This window comes from Phoxinus phoxinus, assembly GCF_949152265.1.
Source record: "Phoxinus phoxinus genome assembly, chromosome: 23".
Classification (NCBI taxonomy): Eukaryota; Metazoa; Chordata; class Actinopteri; order Cypriniformes; family Leuciscidae; genus Phoxinus; species Phoxinus phoxinus.
In genome coordinates this window covers 22,530,048-22,543,717 of record NC_136898.1, presented here as the reverse complement: position 1 = coordinate 22,543,717, position 13,670 = coordinate 22,530,048, and the positions used below count along the sequence as shown (strand labels likewise).

The 13,670-nt window shown below is 39.4% G+C and overlaps 1 protein-coding gene across 2 annotated transcripts in view; it reads right to left on the bottom strand.

Moving 5' to 3' along the window:
- Positions 1–480: 480 nt before the first annotated feature.
- Positions 481–13,670, bottom strand: part of galt (galactose-1-phosphate uridylyltransferase) — a 118,432-nt gene continuing 105,242 nt past the window's right edge. For both annotated transcript variants that reach the window (XM_079600811.1, XM_079600812.1), the window contains exons 10-11: positions 8,420–8,574; positions 481–967 (exon numbers count right to left, since the gene is read on the bottom strand). In XM_079600811.1, the coding sequence (XP_079456937.1) occupies positions 887–967; positions 8,420–8,574 (236 nt within the window). In that variant the 3' untranslated portion in view covers positions 481–886. The remainder of the gene's footprint in view (positions 968–8,419; positions 8,575–13,670) is intronic.

Sequence of the window (13,670 nt, the reverse complement as noted above, 5' to 3'; positions counted from 1 at the left end):
TAGTGATGGGGACACTATAATGTAACAAGCACCATCCTTTGGGTAAAACGTTAAACCAAGGTCCTGACTCTCTGTGGTCATAAAAAAAAATCCCATAGCACTTCTTGTAAAGAGTAGGGGCGTAACCTCGGTGTCCTGGCAAAATTCCCTCCATTGACCTTTATCAATCGTGGCCTCATAATAATAATCCCCATTTTTTCAATTGGCTTGATCACTCTCTCTTCTCCTCTCCACCTATAGCCAGTGTGTGGTGAGCGCACTGGCGCCATTGTTCTGTGGCTGTCGTCACTTCATCCAAGTGGATACTGCACACTAGTGGTGGTTGAGGGGAGACCCCCTGATATGATTGTAAAGTGCTTTGGGTGTACAGTAGTACATAAGCGCTACATAAATGCTTCATTCATTCAACTTTTTTTTCACTTATCCACTAAGTGAAAATATTTTCCAATAGTTTCCAAGCACTTTTAAAGCACACTTTTCCATTGTTTGCAATGTTTTCTTCCCAAATTTATTTGGCCAAAAAGGGAAAAAAAACAGAATTTAAAGCTATAGAAATAGCATACAGCATTCTATTAAGCCATAGAAATCACATTCAGTATAAGCAAAGATTACAACTGTCATTTCAAACTTTTCTGAAAAATCACTTTGGCTCTCAACTTGAGCAATTACCAGCTCCCATGGTTTGGCCTTTAGAGCCCTAAACCGAAACTTGGGAGACAACTTAACTGAAAGAAAAAAAAGGGGGATCAGAAAGTAGTTTGCTCAAGTTTTAAACTCTTTGCACTAAAACAGACGAGTCGTCTTACAGCTCCATCTGTTTCACTCAGTTTTATGTTCTCATTATCTGGCCGTTGGACACAGAAGGTGGCCGACGGGTCACACTCTTTTAGTTCTCCATCCCTCTTTCACCTTCTGTTTTTTCCACCTTATAATGTTCCTCTCTGAGATTTCTTAACTGTTCGGCAGCCTGTGGAAATGAGGGAAAGGGAGAGAGACAGAAAGAAGAAACAGAAAAATGAGTTACTCTAGGCACTCAACAACCACATACTGTATACTACAGTTCAAAAGATTGTACGATTTTTAAAAAAATGTTTTTGAAAGAAGACTCTTGTGCCTACTGGCATCATTTATTTGAAGAAAAAAAAAATACAATAAAACAGTAATATTGTGAGATTGTATTACAATTTAAAATAATATATCCCCAAAATGTGTTAAACGAGCTGTATATTTTGTCTTTACCAATAATGGTGGAAATGTTGAATAGATATTTGTGTAGAACTTCAGATACAGTGTATGTCTATTCAGAAACTAACTTACATCAAATAAGTGCAGAGAAATATTTACTGAAGTGACAACCATACAGTTCACTAGAAGTGCTTGGGCCACAATTTGCTGGGATAGAGACATAAATTCGAAAAATAAAACCGTAGCAAAAAAGGCAGATTGCTGTGAAAGCACATTATGAAAAACACACAGTGTGACCCAGACCCTCCAGCGATGACAGACTCAGTATTCATGTCTAGCGCTCACAGTAGAGGAACCACCAGTCGCCCACTCTCTCCTGAGATAAGCCCCTGCAGGGGTGTGATTAAACCTCCTAGCGGCTGTGTCACTTCCTGATCCAATCTCTCAGCCACAACACTTTAATTCCTTTGCAACTGCTGCTGTGGCACGGGTTGATGGAGGCTGTTGCCGCCGTTGAGTGAGAGGTCAGTCTCATAAACACTGGCAGCTGGGCTCGCAATGGGAGTGCCGCATTCATAAAGCCATAATAAATGTTACAGCACATTAAATCGCCCCAGAGGTTCAGCACGATATTCCAAACGAAAGCCGTTCAGTCATGACGTTTGAGCGCCAAAGTAAAAAAAAAAAGCGCCCACCGCATTACCCTTAGCGTCCCTGCGTAATGCTTGGCAATAACCGGCATATGAATATGTGCTTGTGCTCGCTAGGAACCAGTTAGGAACCAATGATACGCAAGCTCTAAATATGGCTATGACATTTGTGAGTTTTGACTTGAGCAGTGGTGCACAATCTGGATTCAAATCTGGCCTAATGATATTACGTAGTTCACCCTAAAAATTAGAACACAGTCTTCAATAAATTATCATTTCAAATATTAGATGTTTCTTTACTGTATAGCAAACAAACTAGAAGAGGGAATCTACTGCCTAAGATACTGATACTGTGAGTTTCTGTGGCAAAGAGAGCTCAACAAGCTGAAAATGGCTTGTTAATAACACTTGAAAATAGAAAAAAACACCAGCAAATTAAGAAAACATCTTCATTGGTTTGGCAAAACATGTGCTGCAAATACAGCAACCAAATACAGAAACGTGCAGCAAATACTCACAATGCAACCAAATACAGAAACATGCCGCAAATACTCTCAACGCAACCAAATACAGAAACATGCTGCAAATACTCACAACGCAACCAAATACAGAAACGTGCAGCAAATACTCACAATGCAACCAAATACAGAAACATGTCGCAAATACTCAAAACGCAACCAAATACAGAAACGTGCAGCAAATACTCACAATGCAACCAAATACAGAAACATGTCGCAAATACTCAAAACGCAACCAAATACAGAAACGTGCAGCAAATACTCACAATGCAACCAAATACAGAAACATGTCGCAAATACTCACAACGCAACCAAATACAGAAACATGGTGCAAATACTCACAACGCAACCAAAATACAGAAACATGCCGCAAATACTCACAACGCAACCAAAATACAGAAACGTGTAGCAAATACTCACAACGCAACCAAATACAGAAACATGTCGCAAATATTCACAACGCAACCAAATACAGAAACATGCCGCAAATACTCACAACGCAACCAAATACAGAAATGTGCAGCAAATACTCACAACGCAACCAAATACAGAAACATGCCGCAAATACTCACAACGCAACCAAATACAGAAATGTGCAGCAAATACTCACAACGCAACCAAATACAGAAACATGCCGCAAATACTCACAACGCAACCAAATACAGAAATGTGCAGCAAATACTCACAACGCAACCAAATACAGAAACATGGTGCAAATACTCACAACGCAACCAAAATACAGAAACGTGCAGCAAATACTCACAACGCAACCAAATACAGAAACATGGTGCAAATACTCACAACGCAACCAAAATACAGAAACGTGCAGCAAATACTCACAACGCAACCAAATACAGAAACATGTCGCAAATACTCACAACGCAACCAAATACAGAAACATGCCGCAAATACTCACAACGCACCCAAATACAGAAACGTGCAGCAAATACTCACAACGCAACCAAATACAGAAACATGGTGCAAATAGTCACAACGCAACCAAAATACAGAAACGTGCAGCAAATACTCACAACGCAACCAAATACAGAAACATGGTGCAAATAGTCACAACGCAACCAAAATACAGAAACGTGCAGCAAATACTCACAACGCAACCAAATACAGAAACATGTCGCAAATACTCACAACGCAACCAAATACAGAAACATGGTGCAAATACTCACAACACAACCAAATACAGAAACATGCCGCAAATACTCACAACGCAACCAAATACAGAAACATGTCGCAAATACTCACAACGCAACCAAATACAGAAACATGGTGCAAATACTCACAACGCAACCAAATACAGAAACGTGCAGCAAATACTCACAATGCAACCAAATACAGAAACATGCCGCAAATACTCACAAAGCAACCAAATACAGAAACATGCCGCAAATACTCACAACACAACCAAATACAGAAACATGCCGCAAATACTCACAACGCAACCAAATACAGAAATGTGCAGCAAATACTCACAACTCAACCAAATACAGAAATGTGCAGCAAATACTCTCAACGCAACCAAATACAGAAATGTGCAGCAAATACTCTCAACGCAACCAAATACAGAAACATGCCGAAAATACTCACAACGCAACCAAACACAGAAACATGCCGAAAATACTCACAACGCAACCAAATACAGAAACATGGTGCAAATACTCACAACGCAACCAAACACAGAAACATGCCGAAAATACTCACAACGCAACCAAATACAGAAACATTGTGCAAATACTCACAACGCAACCAAATACAGAAACATGCCGCAAATACTCACAACGCAACCAAATACAGAAATGTGCAGCAAATACTCACAACGCAACCAAATACAGAAACATGGTGCAAATACTCACAACGCAACCAAATACAGAAACGTGCAGCAAATACTCACAATGCAACCAAATACAGAAACATGCCGCAAATACTCACAAAGCAACCAAATACAGAAACATGCCGCAAATACTCACAACACAACCAAATACAGAAACATGCCGCAAATACTCACAACGCAACCAAATACAGAAATGTGCAGCAAATACTCACAACTCAACCAAATACAGAAATGTGCAGCAAATACTCTCAACGCAACCAAATACAGAAATGTGCAGCAAATACTCTCAACGCAACCAAATACAGAAACATGCCGAAAATACTCACAACGCAACCAAACACAGAAACATGCCGAAAATACTCACAACGCAACCAAATACAGAAACATGGTGCAAATACTCACAACGCAATCAAACACAGAAACATGCCGAAAATACTCACAACGCAACCAAATACAGAAACATGGTGCAAATACTCACAACGCAACCAAATACAGAAACATGCCGCAAATACTCACAACGCAACCAAATACAGAAACATGTCGCAAATACTCACAACGCAACCAAACACAGAAACATGCCGAAAATACTCACAACGCAACCAAATACAGAAACATGGTGCAAATACTCACAACGCAACCAAACACAGAAACATGCCGAAAATACTCACAACGCAACCAAATACAGAAACATGGTGCAAATACTCACAACGCAACCAAATACAGAAACATGCCGCAAATACTCACAACGCAACCAAATACAGAAACATGTCGCAAATACTCACAACGCAACCAAATACAGAAACATGTCGCAAATACTCACAACGCAACCAAACACAGAAACATGCCGAAAATACTCACAACGCAACCAAATACAGAAACATGGTGCAAATACTCACAAAGCAACCAAATACAGAAACATGGTGCAAATACTCACAAAGCAACCAAATACAGAAACATGCCGCAAATACTCACAAAGCAACCAAATACAGAAACATGCCGCAAATACTCACAACGCAACCAAATACAGAAACATGCCGCAAATACTCACAACGCAACCAAATACAGAAATGTGCAGCAAATATTCACAACTCAACCAAATACAGAAATGTGCAGCAAATACTCTCAATGCAACCAAATACAGAAACATGCCGAAAATACTCACAACGCAACCAAATACAGAAATGTGCAGCAAATACTCACAACGCAACCAAATACAGAACCATGCCGCAAATACTCACAACGCAAACAAATACAGAAATGTGCAGCAAATACTCACAACGCAAACAAATACTAGCCTGGTTGACACCAGACCCTTCTCAGTTGTAACTGAGAGAGGGTCTGGGGAAGGTTCATTCACAGCCCATTTCCAAAAGGGCGTCACCAACGGACGTCGCTCAAATGCGTCTGGGCGCAATTGGATAGACCTTAAACCAATCAAAGCCAGCCTCAACGTTTGTGATTGGTGCCTCGATTTGGAAAAATTGGAAATGGGCTTGAATGGCCTCTTGGCCAGACGGACTTGCAGAGCAAATCTCAAATTTACCGGAAGTTCGTCAGGGTTTTCCCAGGCTAACCAAATACAGAAACGAGCTGCAAATACTCACAACTCAACCGAATACAGAAACACGCTACAAAACGTTGTGAGTATTTGCAGCACATGTGTTGCCAAAAGATAAAGATAGTTTCTTAATTTGTAATTTGTTTTTACTATTACTAATTACTAATTACTATTAATCAGTGAATTAAGCTCTGTACATATCTACAACGATAAATATATTGGTGTCCATCATGTGCACAATGCCGTTTATTTTAAGCATGCTGCAGTTGTCATCTGCTGCTTTAATTGCCCAATCTTTTTAAAGTCAGGTGGATTCTAATTGGCTGTCAATGTTTTTATCTTTCATCAGCTGAACAAAAAAAAAACATTCTTAAAGTGATTCAAACATGTCATTATCGTTAGTTGTGGTGTGGACTTCCCTATCCTGATAGAATTATAACAATTGTTAAAACTTTATAGTTTATAGTCCTTGATGTGAATGAGCCTTTACTCAAGCTGAAATATGTCTGTCTATCTGTGACACAACACATCAGTGTCTGAAACTTCTAAAGGAAGCTACAACTTCGTCGTCAAAAACACTATAAGCAGCCAGAAAACTTGTGGAACAAATTATATTCTTATTTCAGTTTCATCTTCTCATAGACTTGAATCTCTTTTTCTCAAAAATACCAAAGTGAAAAGTTGGTGTAAGAACATAAATATAGTATTGTGAGGTGAACCACTGAAACAAACTAAAGCTAATACTAATTATCGGGGTAAACAGAGTCCATTGGGAGCACAATATTGGCTTGTAAAATGGGGACTGGTCACTCTAGTGTGCTCTCACTCAAACTTGGCTTTGAATTCCCCACCAATCGCAACCCAGCTCGGTAGACAGAGGTCAAGTCAACAGATAACCAAAAGTCCAATTTATCGCAGCCCAAACCATTCTCGCTCGTTTAGCTCGGAGAAAAACAGATGTCCTGGTTTAGGACTGATAACGCTCACCGCCTGCTGATAAATTTCACATTCAGGTGGACAAGCTAGGGGGGAAATGGGTTTGCGAGGAGTGTGAAAAGGGCTCGGATTGCTGTCGGGAGGGGGAGGGGGGTGATTGGACCCAAGTGTGTGCGACGGACAGAGTCACAGCGTGACAGATCAGCGTTGACGGCCAGTGTCCTGACAACCTCCGGATGGAAGGCTGTAATTTGATCAAGCTATCAATCAATGCATCCAGATGGGCATCAATCAAGAGCGTAACGCGCTGGACCCTTATCCTCCCTTCGGCGGCCAATGAGAAAAACGAGACAGGAAAATAGGGTACTCAATTTCTTGTTCGGCTCCCCTTCCCTCACTTGACAGCATCAGACTGAGCAGGGTCACCCTGGCCTGGGTATGCCTGACAGAAACACTTAGATGGTGGAAGTAAGTCCCACATGACTGGACACATTAATGAAGCAGGTGAAGTGCTGGAAATATGAGTCATTGTGAATTAAACGAACGCTGCACTCTTCCAACGGTACTGAGGACAGTAGCTCAGTACCGCAAGAAGAAGTCAGAAACTGATAAGCGTGACATTATAACAGTGCTTTAAGACTCCTTGCGATAAACAACAAAAGTCGCCTCACTAGCCAATTATTAAAAATCTGACAGCATTGGCTGTCGGGAAAGCCACTTCAGAAGCCATTTATAACCTGTGTCTTTGGAGAAACGGGGCAGAGTAATGTTAGGTCATAAAAAGCAGGCATTAAGAAATAGGTTATCTACATCTTGGGTGTTGAACTAGGAATAATTGGAGAACTAAAGCTTAGTGGAAACTCTAAATGTAGTGGAAAGACAGATAAAAACACCCCTGAGTCAGGAGAAGAATACAATCTACAGGTCTGCCAAGGCGTCAAATTGAAACTCAAACTCAGCCTGTAAACGAGAACCTGTGACCTGATCCAAACGGTATTGTCAGATTTTATGACCAAACAGGACATTGCTTACTCTTTTTATTTCCTATCAAGCGAGTAGACCCAGAGGCACCGTTACAGAGAGACAAAATGTCTGCTAAGAGTTATGTTAAAATGAAAAGAATATATATTATAAATACTATTATAATAAATAGTGTGCACAATGGACATTTTAGAGAGCCAACTAAGAAATATTACTGTAAATCTGATAATTATTATCAGATGCATATTTACAAAAATCCAAAAGCCTGATAAGATATGTTAAAATTAATAATAACAACAAAATGTGAGAACATATTAGAACATGTTATTGTAAACACGGTAATCTTGGTTGTATTTGGTAACACTTTATTTTACAGTTAAGTTTCACAACTTACATTTACTATAAATTGTGCTTAATTACATGCAACTAACCTAAACCACGCTCTAATCCTAACCTTATAGTAAGTACATACAGTTTATTATTATTATTCAGTACTTACATTTATAATTACACTGTTACACGGACACCTTAAAATAAAGTGTAACCCTTTATTTTACGGTATGTACACTTATGTGTACTTACCCAAGAAAGTTGGGTTAAAGTTAGGTTTCAGGGTTAGTACCTAGTTATTACACAGTTATTGTGATTACTAGTATGCACATAGAGAACTTGACTGTAAAATAAAGTGCTGCCGTATTTTTTACATGTTTTTTTTTTTAAATGTTAAAGAAAAAAGAAAGCATACCTGTTCAGGTGTAAGATCCCTCTGTTCATTAGCTAGCATCTCATATCCGACCATAAACTTGCGTATGGTTGCGGATCGCAGTAGAGGAGGATAGTAGTGAGCGTGCAGCTGCCAGTGGCTCATGTCTTCCTTTAGATAACTTCCTGTCGGAGCCCCTGGAGTGTAACAGACCACAACTGTTACCACACATAATGCAATGTTATTGGACACTATTAAGAGCATCATCATATCTACATTCAATTTCAATTTAAAACAACATATGCCCAACCCAATTTTCTTCCATAATGTGACACATTTCCAAATGGAAATGGATTTTAAATGAGAAAATAGAGCCAGGCCTAAAAGCGAGTTTGCAGTGGATTGTGGGGAGAATGAAAATGTAGTCCAAGTAGGGCTGGGCGAAATATTATCACGATTACATTTTTCTCCTAAGTGAAATGTGTAGAAACCAGACCATTAATTGTGGTTTTAAACTACTCTTTATTGTGAGAACATGACAAACAAGTGAACATTTCACAAATCTGAGGTAGAACATTAAAATAGTTTTTTTAATTCTTTACACTTTTTCAGTCATTATTCCTTAACAAAATAAATATCTTACAAGACAAATACCATATTTTCCGGACTATTAGTCGTACTTTTATTCATAGTTTGGCTGGTCCTGCGACTTATAGTCAGGTGCAACTTATATATCAAAATGAATTCATACTGACTGAGATGAACCAAGAGAAAACATTACCGTCTACAGCCGCGAGAGGGCACTGTAGTTGGCGGAGTTGTTCAGAATCGACACAGAGGAAGAATTAAATGGATTCACTGTTGTGTGATGAGATCGGGAGCTTGGTGAACTTGCTCACCGGTAACTTGTTGGACTCGCTGGCTAATGTTAATTTAGCCTATTCAGCCTCCCAGATATATGTTCTGTGTGCTATTGTGTCGCTGAATAACTGTTAATGTGTCACATTAACATGCCGGACACCTATTCAGCCTGTTGTTCTGTGTGCTATTGTGGAGCTGAATAACTTGCCTTTCCAGATTAAATGTCTGTTCTTGGTCTTGGAATTTGTGAAATAAATTTCTAAATAAATGCGACTTATAGTCCAGTGCGACTTATATATGTTTTTTTTTTCCTCTTCATGATGCATTTTTTGACTGATGCGACTTATACTCCGGAAAATACGGTATATTTCTTAGTGTCTGCATGTTCTAACGGGTGATATTTGTGTTGCCTGACTTTGATGACGCGTATCTTCAGCACATTTTGCAGTACAGGCAGCAATATTAATATTATTACATGTCTTGGCGCTTAGAATTTCACATTTGACAGTAGTTTGAGTTAAGATGCAGATGTAAATTTATGTTCATTAAAGCTACACTGTGTAATGTCTTAAGTTGATTCTTAGCAAAAACCACTTTGTTCTTTCAAAATAATATGTGCTCATTACTGTGTAATTACTTCTACCAACTAATCAAGTATTCTCGTAAGCGTAGAATCTGCCATTTATAATAGATACGGGTGAGCTGCTCGAATGGCGGAAGCCATGTTGCGCCTCCATCTTGAAAATACATTAGCCAAAGAGGGACATTCCTGGAAATTCAAGCTTCGCCTTTCGCGTTTTTACAATCAGTGGCACCGTGACGAATGCGAGCGGAGATTACTCACGACTGCCGGCAGATTTGAAATAATACGGCCACAGAAGGAGTTAAAACGCCCTCGGAATGGGAGGGGCTAGAAAGTAATATTCAGTTGGTAGTCATATACAATTTCACCGCTAGATGTAAATCCTACACAGTGTAGCTTTAACAAAAAAATCACATCTATAAAATTTTTTATTTTATATCGTACAATTTAAATATTATTTGAGTTTTTTTCAAATTAACCATTGCATAGTATCTTAAATTTAGATCACGATAACCCTGCATATAGCAACTCGCTACCAGTCAAAAGTAACTACAGTGTATGCTTTCTATGGTATTTGTATGAAAAACAAAGTATGAATTGACAAATGCTACAGCTTAATCACATTACTCCTTTAAAACATTTAATGAATGTCTACATTAAATAATACAATTCGATATGAATGTCCCACATTCTGCCACATACCATGTTAGTGTTATTACAGTAAATCCAAGTTAAATGATGGTGATTTGTAGATTGAAAAGCCTTCTCACTGCATCATTTCACACAGTGTTTCTCGTATATGTCAGCGCCGTTTCATCTGGCTTTAAACTAGTTCAAATCAACGAGTAGTGCGGTTTCATTCCGCTTTTGGTGCATAAACATTAACATTGAACATTTATCTGGTGCAAACATATCCACATCACTATGATCAGATGCTTCTCGCCGCTGTCATTTTTGATGTGTTTATTTTGTTATTGAGAGGAAAGTGCAGCACATATTTACATATTCACATATTCATAAACACTGCTCTCAGCAGGGTGGATGGCGTCAGGATGTTTGCTAAGAGTATATCACTGCAAAGGTATTTCAAACTTCTTTTCACCCCTAAGTGAAGACTGAAAAATAACTTCTCCGTGAGTCTATCCGGGCCTTAAACCACTGCATAAAACAGAAAGGATTACCTACAATAATAAAATAGCTGCCATTGGCCCTTGGACCACGTTATTATTTAGACGAAAGATTACAAAGACAAACGTTTTTTGGAATAACTTTCCATGATGAACTCTATCAAATAAGACCGAGAACATTCATTAAGAAAGTAATAGGGTCAAGTTTAAATTCGTATTGATTCTAGAATGATGTCACGACCTCTATTGAATGAACAGATGTGATCTCTGCAAGGAAATGAAAGTTCAGTCGTTCCCATTAAGACGTTAAGACGCAGCATGCAATGGCTCATTAAGTTTACTATGTGTTTCATTTTCAGCAACAGATCAAAAAAACGCTAGCTATCCCGACAGAGGTCATTCTCAGAACCCCTTCAAAAAAATCAAAAACGCGATTCATTCCGATCAAATTGACTTGGCATCCATCTATCTTACAAGTGAAAGAAGTGTATGTGGCTATACATCAAAGCTGAACAGAACAAACCGCAGCAACTAAATCCTTCATTAAGAGCCCAGCCAATGTACAATAACAAGGCCTGCAAACCTTCGGACGCCAGTGGCATGTGAGACATCTCTTGTAAGGTTTCACGGTGCATATTAAGTTATAAAATGGCTGTGAGAACCAGTGGTTTGGCAGTGCGCCCAATCCCAGATCCCCCTCTCTTATCCCCATGTAATGAATGAAAAGTGTATCATGCAAGTTAAATCAGATTCATCCTGACTGCTCCAGTGAAACGGCTGTTCATTTCCTTTGCTGGCATTCTCTCGACTGCCTCATGCTAGCTGGATGTTACAGGGTTCTTGCTTCCCAGCACTCACATGCACACGCATCTCTCGTTTTGGCCCGTCTTGGGTTTCTTCCCGAGTTTGTTGACGTTCCTGCTTTACATTTGGCTCTCGGCTCTCGGGGGTCACTTCAATGCAGTGCGAAGGTATGTAGAGATCGCTGGCTGGCGGCCATTTTCATCCGTGCCAGTGAAAACAATAAAAGGCTCAGATTCTCCAACACTGTACCTAATTTAAACAGTCCGAACGTGTAAAAACACTCGGCACAATGGCCAAGAATATCAAGTTTGGTGAGCTGAACTCTACAAGACATTCCATGTCTAATTACCAATTATAGTGATGTCATCGCTTCTTATACAATTGGGAAAGTCGCATGCAATTGACCGTCCGCAAAGCCCCTCCCCCTTTAGTTACTGTTGCTATGTCCGACAAGCTACGCCGCTCTCACACACACCATGTTCTCACGCAGTGAAAAATACATCGTGGAGCAGAGAGGAGACTGACAACACACTGACAGACTCAGACCAGCTTATTTGTGATATGAAACAGTCTCAACTTTCATATTTGGTCATTTTTAAAAGAAATTTAAACAATAAATACCGTTTTGTGGCTCTTTAATGTGTCTGACAGATCGCTGTAGAGCCTCAGTTAAAGCTGCTCGTGAACCGATCATCTCTTCCTTCTACTTGTTAACATGTAAACATGAATAACTTATAACTTATAAACATGAATGAACATAAGAAGGCGTGTTGTTTTAACCGCGGAAAGACGTCAGTACACTCCGCTTTTCCATGCGTTTTTCAAGTTCAAACCCTCCAATGTAAATCTACTATCTCTGCTGACTGCTTTATCAGACAAAATGGCGGATTATGATTGGTCAGATAACCTGTCAATCAAACTCCCTGCAAAGGGTCAGTTGGATTGTTCATACGCCTAGCATGTACCATTATTATGATTCATGAATATCGCTGAATACTAATGAACCACCCAACAGTTGCTGAAGTCTATTTGGCCTCAGGAACACAAGTCAAATATGTCAGATCAATAAAACGGTACGGCAAATAAGTGGATCAGTGGTAAGTGTGTGTGTGTGTGTGTGTGCGTGCGTGCGTGCGTGCGTGCGTGCGTGCGTGCGTGCGTGCGTGCGTGCGTTTTCAAATTGAAGAAAGGGAAGACGAGGGCTAGTTTTCTCATGGGGAAGTTGTCACAAGTATTATATTTGAGTCAAAAGTCCAGTTGCACAAATGTGCGTTATCTCCAATAGTGGTTTTGTATGTTTGTTCTAAACACTGAGTTCAGATAAGGCCATTCTACTCCAAACATAAAATGTCAATATCATATATATTTCATAGCTGTAAACACAATATAACTACAGTGGGATACATTTAGGCATCTATATACTGAAGCTAGATTTAAACCACAAGACTGAAGTATGTTCTGGGGACAAGAGTTTTCTTCATAACTGGTAAGTCAGGTAAGGTTGCCATGCATGTTTTGTATATTTTTTATATTTATAATAGTATAGTTAACACACACACACACACACACACACACACACACACACACACACACACACACACACACACACACACACACACACACTTCGTTTTCATAACCACCAATTAAAATCAAGGCTGAAGCACTACTAATTTTGGTTGCCTCATTAGCAGTGACAATAGTGCATCAAAACAGAGCAGCCTCTCGCTAAAATATAATGCAAAGTTGATTTGAAGTTTGCTCTTAATAAAAATAGGAACTCTTTTTGCATAAACAGAAATATGTCCCCTCCATGATGAACATGGGTTAGCTAAATAATAAGGCAAGCTGAATTCAAGGTATGCTTTTCGAGCATTTATTCAATTAAAGTCTTCACATTTCTTATCCACAAAGGTACACT